General features: G+C 52.5%; 6 protein-coding genes and 1 non-coding gene across 7 annotated transcripts; 2 read left to right on the top strand and 5 right to left on the bottom strand.

The window, feature by feature from the left end:
• Window positions 1-2,157: 2,157 nt before the first annotated feature.
• On the bottom strand, window positions 2,158-4,425 carry BGZ61DRAFT_519814 (uncharacterized protein; the record flags this gene model as incomplete). Its single annotated transcript, XM_046252419.1, has 3 exons — window positions 2,158-2,829; window positions 2,864-4,052; window positions 4,375-4,425. 3 exons carry the CDS (start codon window positions 4,423-4,425, stop codon window positions 2,225-2,227), a joined length of 1,845 nt encoding a protein of 614 aa, XP_046101393.1. The 3' UTR covers window positions 2,158-2,224.
• Window positions 4,426-4,957: 532 nt separating this feature from the next.
• BGZ61DRAFT_534913 (major facilitator superfamily domain-containing protein) lies at window positions 4,958-6,989 on the bottom strand (the record flags this gene model as incomplete). The annotated part of the gene is made up of 3 exons (XM_046254207.1): window positions 4,958-5,680; window positions 5,730-5,803; window positions 5,852-6,989. The coding sequence occupies 3 exons, from the start codon at window positions 6,987-6,989 to the stop codon at window positions 4,958-4,960; spliced, it is 1,935 nt and encodes a 644-aa protein (XP_046101392.1).
• Window positions 6,990-7,741: 752 nt separating this feature from the next.
• On the bottom strand, window positions 7,742-9,942 carry BGZ61DRAFT_480514 (transporter ATM1; the record flags this gene model as incomplete). The annotated part of the gene is made up of 2 exons (XM_046249200.1): window positions 7,742-7,845; window positions 7,899-9,942. The coding sequence occupies 2 exons, from the start codon at window positions 9,940-9,942 to the stop codon at window positions 7,742-7,744; spliced, it is 2,148 nt and encodes a 715-aa protein (XP_046101391.1).
• Window positions 9,943-11,095: 1,153 nt separating this feature from the next.
• On the bottom strand, window positions 11,096-11,167 carry BGZ61DRAFT_t152. The gene has a single exon. It is a non-coding gene; the product is annotated as a tRNA-Gln (tRNA).
• Window positions 11,168-11,767: 600 nt separating this feature from the next.
• On the top strand, window positions 11,768-13,508 carry BGZ61DRAFT_480513 (cytochrome P450; the record flags this gene model as incomplete). The annotated part of the gene is made up of 2 exons (XM_046249199.1): window positions 11,768-13,259; window positions 13,312-13,508. The coding sequence occupies 2 exons, from the start codon at window positions 11,768-11,770 to the stop codon at window positions 13,506-13,508; spliced, it is 1,689 nt and encodes a 562-aa protein (XP_046101390.1).
• A 2,208-nt stretch (window positions 13,509-15,716) lies between these two features.
• Window positions 15,717-16,135, top strand: BGZ61DRAFT_455911 (uncharacterized protein). The gene has a single exon (XM_046246440.1). The coding sequence runs from the start codon at window positions 15,722-15,724 to the stop codon at window positions 16,025-16,027; it is 306 nt and encodes a 101-aa protein (XP_046101389.1). The 5' UTR covers window positions 15,717-15,721; the 3' UTR covers window positions 16,028-16,135.
• Window positions 16,136-16,377: 242 nt separating this feature from the next.
• On the bottom strand, window positions 16,378-18,438 carry BGZ61DRAFT_455909 (flavin monooxygenase-like protein). Its single transcript, XM_046246439.1, has 7 exons — window positions 18,339-18,438; window positions 18,154-18,285; window positions 18,076-18,104; window positions 17,989-18,019; window positions 17,660-17,936; window positions 17,481-17,607; window positions 16,378-17,436 (listed from the first exon to the last, which is right to left on the bottom strand). Exons 1-7 carry the CDS (start codon window positions 18,385-18,387, stop codon window positions 16,492-16,494), a joined length of 1,590 nt encoding a protein of 529 aa, XP_046101388.1. The 5' UTR covers window positions 18,388-18,438; the 3' UTR covers window positions 16,378-16,491.
• Window positions 18,439-20,197: the final 1,759 nt, after the last annotated feature.

The following is a 20,197-nucleotide window of genomic DNA, read 5'->3' as shown; positions in this document are numbered from 1 at the left end:
CAAGAATACCAGCCTCTGCGAACCCAGCCATTGGTAACGGCTGGGGGACCTACAGAGGATGGCTTGCTTTTTTTGCTTTTCTGCGTTGCTTTCACCACAGGCGTCAAGTGGCACCTTGCTCTCTTCCCCTTGCTTTCTCCCCTTGTTCTCGACACGTTGCTTTCTTGCGGTTTGCGGCTAACCCATAGCATCCCCTGCCATCCTCTGTACGGCGGTAACTAATTTTTGCTTTCTCAAGTCCCTCGTGGTCTTACTCTTTTCATTGGGTTCGGGGCCTTGTGCTCCGGCTTGAAGAAGAAACTGTTTTGGTGGTGGTGACTTTTGTTGTGATGTGCTTTTGCTGTGAAATGCTCCTGGCGTGAAATGCTCTTGTGATGTTGATGTTTTGATGTTGCGAGGGCCCGACGCGTGTGGAAAGGAGAGAATGGATGCCACTCTCGTAGTTCCAGTGATTACGTTCATCTAGTGATGCTTCATACTATCCTGCTCGTGGTTCATCCGTCTGTGTTCCTTGGTTCTCTTTGTCGTGTTGTGGAAACCTCATCGCCCTGGCTGCGGCCAAGTTTCTGGTGATGTTTTGGCCCCAGGTTTGCAGGGACAGTGTTTCGTGGCCCATCGGTAGCTGGGACCAAGCTGGCAGGCTTCAGGCTCGCCTCGATTCCATATCTGTATTGAAGATTGACTCTCCCTGAAGACCTCGTACTCTTTAATACACGTCTGTCCAACCCTTCTTTTGGTTCTGCAATACACGGTGATGGGTGTCGCGCTTTGAACCAGCTGCTCACGCTTGTGTTTTGCCCCTCTCACGTCTCCCGATTGCTCCAGAACCTCCCACCTTCTCCCTCCTCGCCAAAAAGCACTCTACTCCTTTGGTTCATTCTGGTTCCATAATTACACCAGACATTCGACGTGTTCTTCAGAACAGGCAGAAGCCAGAAATTAGCAAGTCTGATTCTGAAACGAACTGGTTGGGATCCTGGGTGGTCTTTGTTCTCTCTGGTCAGTGCCCCCTCCCTAAATAACTTCATACCCACAGCTGGAACAAAAGCTGGTCTACGAGAGTACTTCTTTGTGTTCAGGAGGACTGCCACATCATTTAGCCTGGTTTTCTAACGTGTACTCCGTACAGGCTCCGCCAAGCATCACGACGACCTCGCACTTGCCCTCACCCTCGCCCTCCCCGATTGACGTTGCTACGACGAGCCATCACGATGGATCCGAAAGCCGACAGCGCATCATATAGAATCCCAGGTCCAAGTCGCATGGAGGTGGACCGGAGATGAGCTGACGCGGAGAATCGCAGATCGAAAAGGCTGAATCCATGCTGGGCGAGCTCAATGGCGATGGTACCCCCCCCCCCTTCCGGCATCCCACGATGCCAAAAAGCAGGCCCAGAGGAGCACATCTGTTCAAGGTGCTTCAAATCGTTGATGTACGTATTTGATTCTCAGAATGCTAAAGCTCACGTTACTCACCAGACCTCAGGCGCGGTTGACCGAAAATCATCGACGCCCCCATTTCGACGAACCCTCTCGACAGACACTTCCGACACACCTAAACGACTGCATCGTCGACTTACAGACTACACAAGGCATACGAAGAAGATGAATGAATCAACGTGGAAAGGGGTGAGCCAGGGGCACTTCGAAAGGAAAGAATCTGTTGTGATCAAGCTCTAGCTGACCAAGGCATCCTAGCCATCATTCCACACTACCCCAAGTTCGAAATGGGAAGAATCCATCGCGATACGGAACCTCGAAGCTCTTCGGTTCATACCATCTCCCCTAGATGCTGAGGCACACCTGTCCGAGAATCCTCGACATTCCCATTCCGACACTAACCTAACGCACCCGCCCGACCGAGTCACAGCTTGCTGGGGAAAGGTGGAGAAGAACAAAGACGGTGAGTTTGATTCCAACCGTTGGAATAGTTTTCGCTGGGGATGAGATGGCTCTTGACTGCGGTTCACCCTCCGAAACTTCTGCAGACCAGTTCAGACGTAAAGGTTCAAGACTCCAGCACTTACTCTTCCAGAAACACCCGCTTTGGCCCAAGTAGTGGAGGTCTGTGGTATTCCTCACTTCAGATACGCAGACTCCAACAAGCCCATAATTTCTACTAGGAAGCCGTCGACTTCGAAATGGGTCCGCTGGATCCCCCTGGTCCAAGAGAGCTTCAAGCCTTTCTTCTACTCAAGCCAAGCAAGGTTTGCCCAGAATCCCCCTCACCCCACTGTCGTACCTATCTCGTTCAGGATCCTAACGCGAGACTCGGCACAGGTACCAACCCCCGTAAGATACCTCTTTCGACGAGAATACCAAGCGATCCCCCTCCCGAACGATTCACGCGAAAACGAGAGCGCTCTCTCAAGGGTCCGATGGCCAAAAGTACACAACCAGGAACTTGGACGGAAACCATGAAAGCCTTTGTTGCTATCGATGAGAATAGCAGCGGTTCCCCCCGATACGTTATCGACACTTGGCATGAATTTGACTTGAGCAAACATCTCTATCAGTTTACTGCCTGTGTTTGGTTCTCGTGCCGGGCTGGCTGCTGTGGTCTCTCCTATTCCCAACATAAGCACATCTTCAATTCGCCCATTCGAAACTCGAAGCCGTACATCTATACAAGCTCTAGCATCAACCCAAATTCCAAATCTAATTTCTGCTACGTCCTTGTTCCAGAGGAGCCGACCACCCGTTCCCTCCCGAACACTCAGTGGGTCTTCGGCGGCCGAACCTTGATCTGCATCCTGGAGCATCCTGCAAACTTGTCCCGAGTATCGGCTTGAGCTAGAAGAACTCCTCTTGCTAGAGGGTTCTCCGAGCGCTAGAAGATCGAACAAGCTGCTCCAGGAGCTCACTAGCCCTACGCTGCCCCCCAAGCTCGTTTAGCTCATCCCCAAGACGAGCAGCGTTTTCCGCGTAGCCTCGATCGGCCAAGATCTGCTCTGCGGCATTCCGGATTTGGGCGGTTGAAGGGCTGTCCGTCTTCAAATCTATTCCCGCACCTGCCCAGTTGATTCTGGCAGCTGTGTCTTTCTTGTCCTCGGTCTGGCCGGCGCAGATCAGTGGGACTTTGTGAGACAGGGCCTGCGTGATGCTTCCATATCCACCGTTTGTGATGAGGAGAGAGAGCTGCGGCAGGAACAAGTGGTAGGGTATCCATCTAGCAAAACGGACATTTGGAAAGTCTCCAATTCGGAATCGGATTTCATCTTCGTGCGGTGAAGCGACCACGAGTAGCAGGTCCGGATTGCCAGACAGAGCTTGGATAGCTGGTACGATCAACGATGTTGGATCCATCGCCAGGGTTCCCTGAGTGATTCCCACAACCCGTGGGTGGTTCACGGCTTCATTCCACCATGGCGGAAGCTGGTTCGGTGTAGTTACAACAGATGTGACAAGGGGTCCAACGTGGTGGGTGTGTATTCTCTGCTGGGGGTGCTTCGGGCGTTGGCCAAACTCCAGGGACGGCGATGAGGCTTGTATGTGCAAGAAGGGGCTGTATTTGAAAGACTCCGCGGGCTCTCCGTAAGGGAGATTGCCCAGGCCCAACGCTCTCCTCTGGTTGTTGATCACCGGCCGCAGATGCAGTGGCAAGAGTATCCACTGGCTGAAGAGGTGGTGGAGGTGATTCCAGAGCAGCCCAAGCGTAGACGATGGAGGAGCCTTTCCCGACACTGCCTGCGGAGCGCCCCAGCACGACATGTACATTGGAATGACTCCCAGTGTCGCATATACGGGGATCTCGCCAAGTTCGTACAGCGCCCTCGCGCCGTGCGGCAGAACGTCGACGAGTAGCACTTCGGCGGCAAAGTCGAGCAGCACTCTGCGATAGTCGCTCACCTGAGCAATTACGCGAGACACCAAGCGGCTGTAGATTCCATCAAGCAATCCGGTTTCATTCTCAGCCATCAGCGGAGCATCCACGACGGCGATGGCCTCGGTTGGGACAAAGGCCGCTCCCGTCATGCGGACGAGCGCTTCGTTGCGGGCACTTGTCAGCCATACGACGTCGTGGCCCCGCCGGACCAGCTCCTGTGCGACGGCCTGCATGGGATATGCATGACCGGCCGGGAAGTGAGAGTGAAGCAGGACTTTCATTGTTTTATCGATGTTGGTGAACTCGAGTTGGTGTTGAAGGAGTTTGGTGGATAGAACTGGCGGAGAGCGGGCATGCGAGTGGGGTATCCTGACATGCATGCCATGGATAGCAAGGCATTTGGTTTCATTAACACCACATTGCATTCGCAGAAGATGGCTTCATTGGTTTTCATTTTCGGTTCAAGTAGCAATAGCAAATATCGTTTACGCATGCCTACAACAACTCGCCGCAATACATCTCGCAGAGTAGCAGTTGCCGGGGACTTACCCTACAGTCGGACCAACCCGCACCAATAACTCTGCCTGTCCATGAAGGCATGCAGTTGAAGACTTTATACTACATCTAGTATTTATATCAAGACTACAGCATGGTTTTGGTAGTCTTGGGATGGTGTCGTTGTGCGAGTAGCAAAATATGATTTAATTTGGATAATTAATTGAAGGCGACATGACTTGACCTGTGGTAATCGTCGAATGCAAAGTCATTTGACAGTGCATCTGAGGAGAAGAAATGCCAAATCCATAGCTGCGTTAACACTAGAATACTGGAAACGAAGAGTAATAAGTGAGAATGTTGGTATTTGGTTTCTTTCTTCGTCAACCACAGCCCAATCTATTGTATATCGACGCGGATATTGAGAGCCTACCCATTGAAGGAAGCCCACGGCCGCGTACGGCAGCTGTGGCCTCAGGCAGCAGAGACCTCACGCAGCCAAACTCCCCAGATCGCCTAGCTAGCAGATGGTAGTCAACACTACACGCCTCTTGACACAACAAGCATTCGACATTAGGGCCTTCCCCATCATTAAATCAAAGTCTCCCTTGGCATCTCCTGGCATTTCGAGATAGATTTATCGCTCACCAGCCCAGAACCTCAGGAACGCCTCCTTCTTGTTCTTGGCCGGTGGGAGTGGCTCTGGGTTGCGGTCCTTCTCCTCCAGCGCTAAGCCGTCGTTGCCTACGTTCGTTACCGCATTCTGCTGCTTGCCCAGGAAGAAGTTGGTCTGGAAAAAGGCAGCGATGAGCGGGATGAAAGCGAGCCCCAGCGCTGGTGCGAGGCAGTAGTACAGCGTGTGGCGGTATGCGACAATGGCGCCCTGGCGCATCGGGTCGTCGAATTCGTAGAGCGTACGGATCGACTTGACACTGCTGAAGAGCGTCTGGACTGTTGTCTCGTTGGCAGACGCAGGGAGGTGCTCACGGAGCTGGTTCGGCATGTTGCTGGACCAGATGACGGCGACAATGGCACTACCAACGGCGCTGCCAATCTTGGACCACAGCGAGAGGAGTGAGATGACGAGCGCGACGTCCTGGTGAGGGACAGAAGCCTGGGAGGCAACACGCGAGCCGACGACGGACATTGAACCGCCGAAACCGATCAGGATCATGGACATGACGAGGGCGCCGGTACTGTTGGTGGCCTGTCTTCCATCAAGCAAGATGCCCATACCGACAATCTTGACGCAGAGACCTGCGATTTGGATCGCCCTGTATCGATGAGTCCATCGCTGGGCCAGACCGACTAAGGGACCTGCGATGCAGAGAGCCAATGTCAGTGTGTTGCCGTAGTACACCTACGCGAGTGTTAGTTCTTTGTGTTGCCCAAGAAGCTGATCTCCATACCCAGTTCTGGTAAGTCCAGTCCTTGGCGATAAGAGTGTACGAGGAAAAGTACAGCCCACGAATGTTTCCAGCAACTGTGAAAAGTCAGTGTCACCCATGATAATTAATGGTTCACAACATACGCATATAGAACCCATCGATGATAATCGCCATGATGAAAGTCCTGTTAAAGACAAGCCGACGAGGGGCACTCGGCACACGAGCCCACTTCATCTCGTAAACAACATAGGCGATGAGCAGCAAGCCACCGACGATCATCATGGCAATGAGAGATGGGTTACGCCATCCATTCTCGGCGTAGGTCTTGAGCGAGAACGGCAACAGGAGCAGTGACCAGCCGAAGCCAAGCAGCAACAAGCCGAACGCATCAATCTCCTCCAGGTTCTGCTTGAGCTTTTCGGTCCACGACTGGGACTCATCAGCGGCACGAGTAACGATGACACCGTGGGGCCCCTCTTCACCATGCTCCTCGGCCATCTCCCTGGCGGCCCGGCGAGCAGCATTGCTCGAAGCAATGTTCACGATGCCGTGCTTCTTGGCTTGGCGATCAAGATAGATGAGAGTGGCGACGGCAGGTCCCAAAGCAACGGGCATGATGATGGCAAACATTCCGTAACCCCAGCGCCAGCCTTCTTCCTTTTTCTCGATGGCGGCAACAATCTTGCCGGCGAACCACGTGTTGATGATGAAGGGGGTGGACAGCATCGAACTGGTAAACCCTCGCCACTCCAACGGGGTCAGATCAGCCACGATAATATCGTTGGTGAGATCAAGGCCAGAGCTTCCAATGGAGACAAAGACTTCTCCGACGATATAGGCCGAGATGGTGCGCGAGCAAGCGGCGATGATGTATCCGCAGGTGTAGAAGAAGATACACAGGATATACGTGTACGGACGGCTCGTAATGTCGGAGAACTTGGCGATGAACGGCTTCGAGACAGCGCTGATGATGTTGGTCGCAATGGAAAGCGTTGAGAGCACGGAGCTGTGCTGCTCATAGAAGGACGACGCGCTGACGCTGTAGTAGGACGTCGTCGACGAGTCGAGCGAGTACGCCCACGCGCAGACCAGCACCGAGATGCCAACGAGCCAGAGCGTCCTGCGGTCCGACTTGGCCTCGCGGTACACGGCTTCCATGCGCGTGACGCCTCTGGACTGGAGGACATCGCCAACATTCGAGAGCGGCTTCAGGTGCTCGCTGCCCGAGTTCACCCTTTCGGGCTGGGCCGGCGTGGGCACGATCTTGTCTTCACCGGACATGGCTGAACCGGCACTATAGTGACCAGAGCGGAAACGAAATTGTAGAATTGATGAGAACGGGTTGTTGGTCGAACCCAATTGCGGCTGTAGTTGGACTATTATGTAGGTACTCTCCGGACCAGCAGCCAAGACACAACCCACGGCGAAGTCGGCGGTCGGCCGCCGCTGGAAGAGATCGCCATGGCCTACAGGAACTGGTCGGGTGTAGTTGACGAATAACGCAAGGATGATCTAATCTAATCAGATCACCAGTGGAGAAGGTGTCCCCATCTCTTAATTTTTCTTCGCCAGCCCTGGCATCTCGAGCTCTCACATACTAGCTCGCGTAAGGCTGGAAGGATGCCATGAAGTGGATGGATACGACGCAACGACCAATCGGTCAACCTGCCAAACCCACAGTCGTCCTACCAATCTGCATGCTTCGTATAGTTCGCTCACGAGGCCCTGGCAACGTTGCCTTCTTGATGGGCTCGAGGTCTTGAAAACCGCGCTGGAAACCATGTCGATGCAACCCACGCCCTCATCGCGAGGCCATCACGGACTCATTCTCCCATTCGGCTCCGTCCGCCGGCCGAAATCGCAGCAATTTTCGTAGGCATCGGTTGAACCGCTCCACATCTACCCAGCGTGTTGAATTTACATCCGCTCTTGACAAGTTGGTCCTTGTTGAGCAGAATTGCGTAACTCTATTGATTGTCTAATACGTTTGTTTGGTTGTGTGGCGTGGATCCCCATGACACGACAAACAGCTATTACTGTCGAGGGCCGGTTGTCTCCCGCTGTGTCCCTGAAATCTCTTCCTCCTCTTCACCATCGTTCTGGGAATTTTCATGCTTATGGAACATGGTTTCCTGGGCTGTCATATAGTTAGCGCGATGACCACGGGTTCCTTGTTAGTTAATAACTCACCACTCCATAATTGGGCGTAGATCCCAGCGGTGTCAATTAGCTCGCGATGGCTGCCCATCTCCGCAACCTTGCCCTCGCTGAGGACAATAATGATGTCTGAATCAAAAATCGTCCGCAGGCGATGTGCCACGAACACGCTGGTGCGGCCCTTCTCCCGGAGAATGCCGTTGATGTTTACCATCAGAGCCTGCTCAGTATGGGTATCCAAGGCGCTAGTTGCCTCGTCAAAGAAGAGCAGCGGCGGGTCCTTGAGTAATAGTCGGCTCACGGCGAGTCTCTGCTTCTCACCACCGGAAATCATCAACCCACGTTCGCCAACCTTGGTCTGGTACCCATCGGGGAACTGTTGGATAATATCGTGCACACGAGCCCGCTGGGCGGCCGCCACAACCTCTTCGTGAGTCGCGTCGATGGACCCATATCGGATGTTGTGCTCGACAGTGTCGTTGAAAAGGGGAGTGTCTTGGGGGACAACACCGATGGATCTCCGGAGCGAGTCAAGGTCAACATCCCGAATATCCTGGTCATCGATCAAAATACGACCGCCCTGAACGTCGTAAGACCGGAAGAGCAACCGCAGCAAGGTCGACTTGCCGCATCCACTCGGGCCAACCACGGCGACCTTCTTGCCAGCGGGGATAGTCAATGACAGGTTCTGTAGGATTGGGCGGTCAGGGTGGTACCCAAAATTGACATTCTCAAACTTGATTTCTCCTCCCTTGGAGAGCACAAGGGGCGGGGCGTTGGGCTTCTGTTTGATGCTAGTGTTCACCTTTTGCAAGTTGAAGAGAGTTTCCATGTCAAGAAGAGACTGTCGCAGTTCACGGTAGACGGAGCCAAGGAAGTTGAGCGGTACGGAAAGCTGGAATACGAGCTGGTTCACCATGACCAGGTCACCCACCGTCAGGGAGCCGGCCGCCACACCATTTGCAGCGAGGTACATCATGCCCGTCAACGCGGAGGAGAAGATGAGGTTCTGGCCACTGTTGAGGAAGGCCAGGGATGTGGCCACCTTGATGGAACTCTTCTCGTACTGCTGCAAAGCCTTGTCGTAGCGCGCGACCTCGAACTTTTCGTTGTTGAAGTACTTGACGGCCTCGTAATTGATGAGAGAGTCGACAGCTACCGTCGAAGCCTTGTTATCAGCGGCGTTGGCTTGTCGCCGGAACTTGGTTCGCCAGGCAGTCGTCCAGATGGTAAATGCAGTGTAGCTCACCATGGTGAGAACGGTAATGGCTGCAAACTGCGCACCATATTGCCAGGTGAGAATTCCACACACCATTCCAATCTCGAGCGCAGTGGGCAAGACGTGAAAGACCATGCTCGTCAGCAGAAAGCTGATTCCCTTGGTACCGCGTTCAATTGCCCTCGTCAAGCCACCAGTCTGCTTGGACAAGTGGAAGGACAGGTCTAGGCGCAGTAGATGGTCAAAGACGTTGCATGCGACCCTTCGGATGGCTTTTTGAGCGACAGATGCGAAGACGGCGTTGCGCATCTCCTGGAACAGAGTCGCACCGACTCGTGTGGCACCATAGGCGAGGATCATGGCACCCGCTACCGTGGTGGCGGTACCTCCGACAGCAGCGATGTCAATGTTCATGGAGTCGACGATGCTCTTGAAGTAGAAGGGGACTTGGACATTTAGGACTTTTGCGCCAACCAGCAGGAAGACGGCCAGACCAACGCGCAGCTTGGTATCCAGGCTGTCCTTGGGCCACAAGTACCGACTCATCTCCTTCATGATGGCCCAGTCGGCTTTGCGCTGCTCGGAGGCAGACTTGTCCACTGTCGCAAGAGGATCATTTTGGGTCGGCGACTTGGTTTTGGAAGCGGCGACAACTTTGGCCTTGGCAGGAAGAGTCTTGATCGGTTCGTTTTTGACGAGACCGGACACCGGAGGTTGATCGCTACGGGCGGCGGCCGAGGTCCAGAACGGGTGGACGGTGCCGGGTCGCTGGGGCAGCCACGGCGGGCGCGAGTATATCGTCGCAAGGCTGTACCGAGCGCAACCCAGCGGCGAGCGGTACAATAGTCGAGGCAGCATGGTGGCGGTTCAGCTCGGCGGTCGCATCGTGGTGTGGACGGCGTGGGGTTCGGAATGGCGGGGGAGCTGCGTCAGGAGCTGCGTCGGGAGCTTTGCCGGTCAAGCAGCGACGGGCAACGAATTGCGAGCAGAACAGAACAAGAACGGCGCAGTGCCGTGCCGCCAAAGATCCCGCGATGGCTGGTAATCGGGTTTCCGGAGGAGGGGAGGAGGGATATTCCAGTCGCGTGCCAACAGGGGAGGATTATTTATAGGAGATGTGACGCAGCTAGAGGGGCTCGCAAGGTTCCAGGCCGACTCTAGCGGGATGATGCAACCGATTTTGACGCCTGAGGCAGCCGAGAATCGGAGCAATAATCACTCACGGCACCGGTCCGCAAATGGAAGCTTAATTGCATAGGTCGTGTATAATATTGTTGATGCCTTTTTAGATGAGGATTGGGTTTGGTCTAGACTGGAGTTGGTTGGGTTATCATGACTGTCAAGGTGTTGCTGCAAAATGAATAGCAATACCAAGCGAGTTGCAGGAATGCCATGGTACAAGTTGCCCAGCAATGGTGCAATTGAATAGGATCGCGCCATGTCAAGGGGAAACTTCGCCAGTTTGAGTCACACGTGGCTTATTTCTCATCTGTCACCTCATCTGTTTATCCCGTTTAATTACCTATGATGTCCGTAAATGCGCAGCCTGGCCATTAGCAAATCTGCATGGTGAGGTTGCTCTCGTGCGGGTATCCGCGGATGCCCCGCGGAGGAAGAAACCAGGATGGGACTTGTCATGATGAGCGAACCACGGACGCAGTCATCCTCGAAAGCGAGACATATCTTTCAGAACGATGCCTGTTTCTTCAGTTTCATCATATGGCCAACGCAGAACAACGCCGGAGACGGGCGGAATCCTCCAGGGGAGCCTAGGTCGTGACGCCATCCAACCATCAAGGTAGAGAGGTCCTGGCTAATTTGGTCGAGGCAGATGAGAGGTCGATCGAAGGGTGCTCACATCTCATCAAAACTAGCTCAGAAGTTCCCCACAAAAGGAAAGTCCGGAGGAAAGAATTGCTCATCTCGGCTTAACTAGATGAAAACGCCGTGTGCAGAACCAAAATTGAATGCCTTTACTTGGGTAGATAGAGAGGTAAAATCCCAAAAAGAAAGGTCGCGGAGGGAGTCGAACCCTCGCTGGCGGAATCAGAATCCGCAGTCATAGCCGTTAGACCACGCAACCATGGTATTAACGGAAGCCGGTTTCCCGGTTCGATGATTGACGGTCCAAAATTAGACACTAAGTAGGGATGGCGAGCAGATCAGAGCAAGCGGATGGCTGCCCCGCCATCGCTTTGTTTGCTGCAACATTTTGACGTCTGAACTCGGGACGATGGGCTTTCTCGCTTGAAGTTGAGAGTTTTTAAACGCAAGAAAATCAGTACAAAATAAGTGGTCAATCTTTTCAGCGGTGCAGTACCCTGGGGGATAATTAATGCTTCCTCATCATTCACACAGACTGACCACGTTCCACAGCCTCCACGAAGCGATACCCACCTCGCTGACGGGGCAGTGCACACTCGTCAGCACCGCTAAAAACTGGAATTTACAGTGCACTACTGCCTGTAAGCCGATAGCCACTGAACGCAGCCCGCATTGTCAGCTTGGATTGACACCACAAAAATCATCCGTGGCATTGACAAGTCGCCTCAACGGGGCAGCGCGCCAAGCCACATTCTCAATGTCTAGGCTCATGTAGCCTCGAATTCATCCTGTTCTTTCATAAACGGCCTCATTTCAACGAGATCCATCGAATCAAAGAGTCCAGCCTGCGCGCCTCAGGATGGATGATCACAAGGCCGTACCCGGAGGCCTTGACGAGGGCCTCATTCGCACCCTGCAACAACCGACCTCACTCGGCATCATCGTCACCCTCATCGCCGTGCTTCTCACCACCAGGTTGATCAGTGGAGGTTCGTCTTCCTTCAAGGATGGATCTAAGACGCCTCCTCTCGCGCCCTACTGGACTCCCTTTCTCGGCCACCTTCCCCGGATCTTCTTCAATCCCATCTACCCGCTGATGAGGCTGCGGAACCGGTACCCAGAAGGTGTCTTTTCCATCCGAGTCTTTCGCAATATCCACACCTTCATATTCAAACCAGACCTCTCGGACGCCCTTCTTCAACAGCCAAGTGCTATCGCCGACGACCGGGCCATCGTTCGCCGCTTGATGGTATCAAACTTCGGCCTTTCCACCAAAGACCTCGATGCATACGACAAGGCCTCCAGCGAGGTTCAAGAAAAGACCAAGGAATTCCTTACCAACTCTCACTTGAATGTCTTGACCGAAGGGGCTCTCCGGGGCCTGAACGAGCAAGCTGCTGACCTGGTCTCCTTTAATTCTTTCCCCATTGACCAGATGGAATGGGAAAAGGTGTCCGGAGCAGAGAGAGTGGAAGATCCCAGCGAGATTATCATGGAAGCCGACTACATGGAGCTGATAAAGACGTTTATTGCGAGGTCTTCCAACGCATCTGTTTTTGGAACCGATTTTATTGAGAACTTTCCCGAGGTGTGGCCGCAACTCTGGGCTTTTGACGACTGGTTCATCGCGCTGGCGCGGAATATCCCCGTCTGGGTTCCATGGGTTGGCGGTCAGCGAGCAAGAGGTCCCCTGCGGCAACTGCTCTCAATTATGCGGGAGTATCACGAAGCCTGGGAAAAGTCTCTGAATGGCGAGAACCCGGGACCCAAGTGGCAAGACCTGCACAATGTCAGTCAGCTCGTCAAGTCGCGAATCCAAATCTTCCGCAAGCACGAGCTATCGCTTGATGTCCGCGCTGCCTACGATCTTGCCCTTCTCTGGTCTTTAAACGCAAGCTCCACCCCTCTCACCGCCTGGTCTCTCCTTGAACTCTACCAAGATCCTGTCCTGCTTGTGCAGGTCCGTGATGAGATTGCTCCGTTTGTCAACATCGTCCAACCTCGCCACGAATTTGGAGCATCAGTTTGGGTCCCACCTAGAGTCGAGACGATCAATCTGGACGCGTTGATGACGAAATGCCCGCTGCTCATGGCTACTTACCTCGAGACTGTGAGACTCTATGGTGGAGGCTGGTCTGCCAAGTGGCTCGAAGAGGATGTGGTTCTCAAGGAAGATGGACAGCCTACCTACGTGCTCAAAAAGGGAACTTACGCGCACGTCTTGCATGAGATCCACCACTCTGACCCGAAGTGTTTTCCCAGCCCTCATGAATGGCAAGCAACACGACATCTTCAGGACGGCGCGAACGGAAAGATTGAAGTAGCAAACACAGGCTCTGTGAAACCATATGGTAAGTCACCACATCCTATTCGAGCGATTGATGCGTACTGACCCATATCAAGACGGGAGCCTGACGCTCTGCGATGACTCAGGGTTTACCCTGAGGAAGATGATCCTCCACACTGCTGTCATCATCTCACTGTACAGCTTCAAGCCAGTAGGGCGCGGAAAGTGGAACGTTCCACCAATTTCAAAAGGGCCGGTGTCATCACACCCTGCGTTACCGTTCAGAGTTTGGATCAAGCGGAAGGATGTGTGAAGGGCCGTCACAGTTTGTGCACGCAAATTGGAATACGAGCTACGTGGTAGTTGTAGTGTCTTGAAAAGCACGCGGAGTTCATGTCGCAAGCAAAATAAACCCTTTATTTGACAATATGTTTGTTGGGCTAATATTTGCGTATTGCCTGAGTCAAGCCACTAAATACTCCGCAAACCGAAGTCCAACATTCAGCAACAAACATCCCCCTCATGCGAGATAGACATGTCACTCCAAGACCCAAGTATAAAATCCGGCTCCTCCCCTCATCTCTACACCATCCAGGATATAACAACACACGACAATGGAGGTTTCGCCCACTTACTCAAGACTATCCATGGCATTTATTATATATCGGTTTTAACCCTGACTTCTTTGCCGTCCACGGCGGAGACAGTTAAGCATCTCATACTGTTTCTTCATGTCGGCCACAGCCCGTACCTCATCCACGACAACACTGGCGTGACGATCGTCACGTGTACACCCCTCTGATTGACGAAAACCCACTCAAAGAGAGCAAGGATCTCATGGGGAGAAGCGAGGAAATTGAGACATTCTCATTCAAGGCTTGACCTGGATACAGCCACCAACACCGGACAAAAACGCCACCCCAACATACGATTTAACTCTAATATATATATTGGTACGTCCGTGTTGTGAACTTGAAACGGGTTCTTTCTCTAACCTTGAGCAGATAATCTCATCAGCCGGCACTCTCATCTCGAGAATTGGCCTGTTGAACGGCATTAGCTCGGTTGTGCCAAGACACCCTCTGGATCCGAGAGACGGCAAAGACTTGTTTCGGAGACGCCAGCCGCCGGCTTCTGAGCCACGGTGACTGTGGCTACTGAGGCCAGGGTGCGAAATACATGAACCCGTACATGACACTATGGCTCCAATCCTACTCACGAGATGAATAAGTACTAACAGTCAATAGTTGTGTTATTGCTATCCTCACCCTTGCTGGATATAATGTTGGTACCCTCCGATCCTGGGACTTGAACGCCAGTCACGCCAAGATCACCCATGACTGGAACGACGCGGACTCTGGGCTCGAGGTGTTTGCCGCAGGATTTGGTGTGCGGATGTCCGTCTCTCCCCTCACGATGCGCGTACTGTGAGGTCAATAAGAACAAATGCGGCGCCGTAAGTATGCCCCGTTCCCCTTGTCGGATGTCCGGCTAACCTTCTGCAAATTCCCAAGGAGTTGGTCCCAGCCGCCGCGTGGTACTAGAATTACCTAACGCGGTCTGGGCGGAACCAGAACGTTTCTCCTATCACCAAGACACAAGACACCCTTGGACGATCTTGGTCGATGGAGAACCTCTCGGGCCATGCGTGTCTGCGGAAACGCTTGGCGGGCCGCCGCCGACCTTAAATATTTATACCATGTCGACTGGCGTGAATATGCACGCCCACTGCTCCAAGGGTGTGTTTGTTTCCTGGCATCTCAACGCGAAGGTGGTGCTTCAGGGCATTGGTCGACTAGGAAGAATCAGTGGGCTCGTTGCCAGAGCGGTGCGTCAGGATGTGGACGCGAACCTCTGGCTTATTGATCGCTACGCCCGCCGATCACCTACTGCACAAATAACAGGCAGGAGAAGCCCGTCCTATTCCACTTGCTGAAGATGAAAGACTCATATCACGACAACATTGAGAGCCTATGTATCACCACCGAGTTCAGAACGTTGCTAGCAGCCAGTATATTTTTCCGCCAGTCGTGTAGAACGACGCAGCCTATCGTGCCACTCTTAGAAGGCGCCAAAGGGAGGAAAGAGGAGCCGGATTGGCTCCTTCAGCGTGGTGATGAAGAACTAAGTGAGACTGGAGAAGAAAGAATCGTGGGAAAGAAGCTCATTTCCACTGCTTTTCCGCGCTGGTGATGAACAGGAGAGAACGCCCCAAGCCGGGCAAGTTGATCATGGTTTGGGCTCAGAGAGACGCCCTTATCCAAACCAGTATCGGGTATGGCGGCGTTCGACATAGGCGAGCTGGCCATGCAGGCCATGCAGGCCACGAACCTCCGGAAGACGATTGATAAGGCCATTCACGATATGGACCCCGAGGCAAGGGACGCCCCCCACATGGACGACCCTACGCACCTGGCGCTGATCGAGTCGCTCAAGGAGAAGCACCGCTTCCCCGACCAGGCCCAAATCATCAAAAATGTCAAGGAGCAGCTCGCGAACATGCAGAAAACCATCCCGGGAGGGCAGATGGATATATACATTGAGCGCCAGAAGGAGAGCGATGTTATCCAGAACTTTGCGGCCAACAACCAGGGAAATATAGAGGCGCTGATGGACGAATTCAGGAAGCAGTATGCCCTGGAAATGTTCATGAACTCGCACCAGCCTGTTCAGAAGAAGGGCATCGATGAAATCCTCGCCAGATACAACCTGCCCCCCTTCCCGAACCTGTCCCTTAGGGTTAGGGTTAGGAGGACTTCAAGGAAGTGTGAGGCCTCCATTATTCGAAGTGAATTAGTGACTTTTACTCCGAGATACGATTTCATTCAATGAGTCTGGAAGTTACTGGTATGTGAAGCTATCACGGCGTGTCACTCTACGAACATCAGAATCATTCGGACACAACCACCACAATCTTGATATCAGTTTAAGTATAATCAGACTTTTATGTTTTCATCCTCTCGACACATAGCTCCCCACCTACGGACTCACATACGCCGACAAAGAGGCTGTGGGTGCCGTTTTCAACTTGATTATGGTCGACTAGGACTCCGACTCGACATTTCACCATTTGAATGTCATTACTGCCCCTGAAATCTCTCTCCGTGCGATACGTTTCTCCATAGATGAGCCCCGTCCATCAGCTGGGACGACCTCAATAAGGGCGTCAGGTAAAGTTCAAGGCTCTCTGAGCATAAAGATCGATCATGCAATATTAAGACGTTAGATACGTTGCGCTATGCTAATAAATGCACATCCCCCTCCCAACTCAAACAATTCATTGATCGTCAACTTCATCAGTCTTGCTTGTTCTTATCCTCGTCGACGTTGGTGGCGTTCGCCTGCTCAATTTCGGCACGCGCTCCATCCCACTTCCTTCGTCTCCCATCAAACAGTCTCCAGACCGCTGCAGTTTGCGGCCCATCCATGAGCATCTTCCACAAGCTTCCATGCTTCAGCCAGAAAAGCCATCCATTCCAGCCCCAGCCAAGATGCTCCTCGACGCCCATCCCCGCCGTCTTGTCGGCCCAGATCAACCAGTCTCGCGCTGATACGGATGCTGGGATGACTGTACCTCGCTGCGCAAGGCTACTGATTCGCTTCTCCTGCCGATCCATCCATTTCTCCATTTCTGACTGAGCCGGTAGTTTCGTGTGTCCTGCCCACACCTGTGCGATGCACATGCTCGCGATATCGGCAAGCGAGAAAGCGCTGGTGACGAACCAAGCACAGCCGAGGAAGGCAAGGGAGTCAGGTTCTTTCAGAGAGAAGACATTCTGGTACAGTCTTGGGAGAGGACGGCCCTTGGACCCGGCTGCATCAAGCCAAGCTGAGGACTTCTCAGCAGTAGGGCTTACTTGCGGGTCAAGCAAGTTGAAGCCGTACTTGTAACCAGTGCAGCAGATGATGGCGTCGGCTTCAATGACTCTTCCGTCTTGCAATTCAACTTTCCTGGGTCCAACAATCTGTTTGATGCCAGGAATTGATTGGATATCTCCCGTCTTGAGTCTGTTGATCAGTGTGTCAGACACAACTGGGTTGACAACCTTGATTGAGGGCGCTGGATCCAGATGCCATGATGGGTCTACTTTCCCAAACGCCTGGTTCATGATGAACTTTGCTTTCTCGTCGAATAAATACTCGGAGTATGAGGGATACCATGTCTCGAGGAAGCCTACCAGGCGTGAGAATCGGTAGGTAAGCCCCTTTGTTCCTGTAATCTTGTCCATATCGCGAGGCAGCTAAATATGTTAGAATGACAATAAACTCGGGTTATCTAACTTACCACAACTGCACCATGGTTGTGGGCAATGGCAACGCTGGCAGCCTTGCCGACCAATTCTTCAGCGACATCATTTCCAGTGTTGCCTAGTCCAAGAATAACGACATTTTCTCCTACGAAGGAATCTGGTCTTGAAACCGTCAGTCGTCCCTCAATCACGTCGCAATTTCTCAACGACCCACCGCTTAAATGCCTTTGAGTGGATTATCCTGCCTGAAAATAATCTTGCGCCTTGGATCGTCGGCATCACGGGCTCATGATGCGGTCCCGTGGCAATGACGGCCTTTTCATAATACTCCGATGGTGCGAATTCAAAGTCGAGTCTCCATTTGTTTGACTCTTCTCTTACAATACGCTTAACTGCAGTATTAAGCCGCATGTGAGGTCGCAGGTTGAAATGGTCAACATAGCTCTCGAGGTATTGGTTGACTTGCTGAGCAGAGCAAAAGGGTGGGGTTCCTTGAAGTGCGTCTGATAAGCTGGGGTACGTTACACCTATCGGCGGACTTACCCTTTTGAAAGGGGAAATCCGTGTAACAGCCCTAACATCGTAAGTTTGCGATCCCATTCCTGGAGGATCCCCCGGGGAATTCCATACCCGATCGATGGAGACATTTACAACAGTTGCTGTGGGCGTGTCAGAATACACATTTAACGAGTCATGATCACAACTCACACTCAAGGACGCTCAGTGTCTCTTCATCCTCGGTAAAGTGCCACAGACCTCCGACGTAACTGCTCCGCTCAAATCCGGTGACATCAAACCCTTCTTCTCGAAGGTTCTTGACAGCCACTATTCCCATGGCCCCTGTATTAGTCCGGCTAGTCAGTAGGTGGTCCCATTTATGTAAAGCGACGTACCGAGGCCAATTACGGCAACTCTCTGGTCTCGCGGATCGGGCGACTCCATGAGTTAAGATCAACGGCTCATGCTGATGCTGGAGCAAAGAAAGAAAGTGATCCTCGGAGGGACAGAAGCGAAAATTACGGGTGACATGATATTCTGTTCTGTTGGTCCAGGATAAGGTGAGAATCCCTGTCCCACGAAGTGAGATGAAGCGGCCGGGCGGGTCCCATTTGGTCGGGCTCCGCACCGGCGCGCCGCCCCACCGCGGAGCAAATCCGCGCATCTCGTCATCCGGGGATTGTGTATTACGTGCTCTATAAACAATTTGTAGCGCATAGCACGATTAAGTTCTACCAGAGAGTGGTTAGTGTCGATTGGATCATCTCCTTCTCCAAAAGTGATCACGTTCCGCGGCTTTGCCAAGGTGCTGCTAACACGTCTTGCTCCGGACGACAAACTCATCGTGTTTGACCACAGGATTCCCGAAATAATGTCAACTAAGTAAATCACGCGCTTGGTTTGCATCTCTACGACCATATGCCATTTTAAGAAGTCTTGTTTGGCTTGCTGTGGGTATTACCTGCGCCTCACGCTGTGTGGTGGCCTCGATCAAGTTACTCCAGTCCGGTCTTAGGAAACATGACAATCGTAACTGAGTCATACACTGTATCATAAACTGAATCACGGACTGAATCACGGACTGAAAGATTTGATTTCCCAGTCTTGTTTCACATCGCTGGGCCGTGTCACCTAAGTACACATACAGGCAGGTGGCGGGGGTGAAATACCGAAATATCAACAAGAATAACAGCCGGCTTTCTTAGGTCATTATTAGCAGTACCACGAAGCTCTGTCTGCAAGTAGTACATTCCACGCTAGGCCAATCTAAGGCAGAAAGGTAATTCCCCGGGTTCCACGTTCCGCGTGCCCCCACATCCCATCCTGATCCGCCACAATGTAACCCAATTCACCAAAAAACACCAAAAAGAAATCGCGCAAAAAGAAACGTCTCACTCCCCGAGATGGGCTCGAACCATCAACCTCCTGATTAACAGTCAGACGCGCTCTTTCTCTCCCGTTAGTACGCTTCTTAATGCGGGTCCTGTTGTGTGGAACTTACAGCCAATTGCGCCATCGGGGACCGATGCTTGTTGTTGTGTTAGGCTTTCGAAAGTAATGTATATAAGGGTATGGTGTTGCAACCCCCACACATCCATTGAGCGTGCCGCAGAGCAAAGTATTTTGAACACACTCTTTCCTAATTAGATGAAAGCCTTTGGTTTGTGAGGATTATGCTCTCAGCTGGTTGTGGCATCGGGTATGTTTTATTAATTGTTGGTGACAGGCGACGCAAAGTCAATCCAAGAACTTAACCTGGCTTTTATCCGGAATAGGCGTCCAAATGCGGGGAATGATCTCCTTGGAGTACTTCCAGTTGCTAGAGATATAGAACCATATTTTGGGGTCGTGAATCACATTTGTTTCGCGATGTGTGTTTGATGATGAGGGTGTAAGTGAAAGTGGGATGTGGAGTGGGCGCCTCGTTCATAATGTCGTTCTTGACTCCTTGTGCTTCGAATATTCGCCGGAATATTACGTCGGCTTGAAGAAAAAAATTGACAAGAGTCATTATATGAAGGGGAGCTGTTCCCCGAGCCCTAACACTGGGCTTGTGATAACTTGTTCAACTCTTAGTGAGTGTCTGCAATGTTCTCGCTACAGTACCCACCTCGGTGACAGCCCCCCTTAGCATCTTCCTACATAAGCGCGAATACAATCAGGCTCTTATTACTCAGGTCCAGTTATATTGGAGCTCAGTTGTCATTGTCTGGGTTGAACTTCGTCCACCCCCACATGCGGTCATAGGACACTG

This window comes from Ilyonectria robusta, assembly GCF_021365365.1.
Source record: "Ilyonectria robusta strain PMI_751 chromosome Unknown BGZ61scaffold_16, whole genome shotgun sequence".
Taxonomy (NCBI): Eukaryota; Fungi; Ascomycota; class Sordariomycetes; order Hypocreales; family Nectriaceae; genus Ilyonectria; species Ilyonectria robusta.
The sequence above is the reverse complement of the archived record's forward strand: the minus strand, read 5'-3'. Positions and strand labels throughout refer to the sequence as shown.

What these genes read in the sequence shown, in the direction of transcription:
- BGZ61DRAFT_455911 (XM_046246440.1), top strand. Translation starts at nt 15,722, where the DNA reads ATGGATATATACATTGAGCGCCAGAAGGAGAGCGATGTTATCCAGAAC.
- BGZ61DRAFT_455909 (XM_046246439.1), bottom strand. Translation starts at nt 18,387, where the DNA reads ATGGAGTCGCCCGATCCGCGAGACCAGAGAGTTGCCGTAATTGGCCTC. An exon ending in AGTTGCCGTAATTGGCCTCG is followed by an intron (nt 18,286 to 18,338) that starts GTACGTCGCTTT and finishes GGACTAATACAG; the next exon opens with GGGCCATGGGAATAGTGGCT. An exon ending in CACTCAAAGGCATTTAAGCG is followed by an intron (nt 17,608 to 17,659) that starts GTGGGTCGTTGA and finishes GACGGTTTCAAG; the next exon opens with ACCAGATTCCTTCGTAGGAG.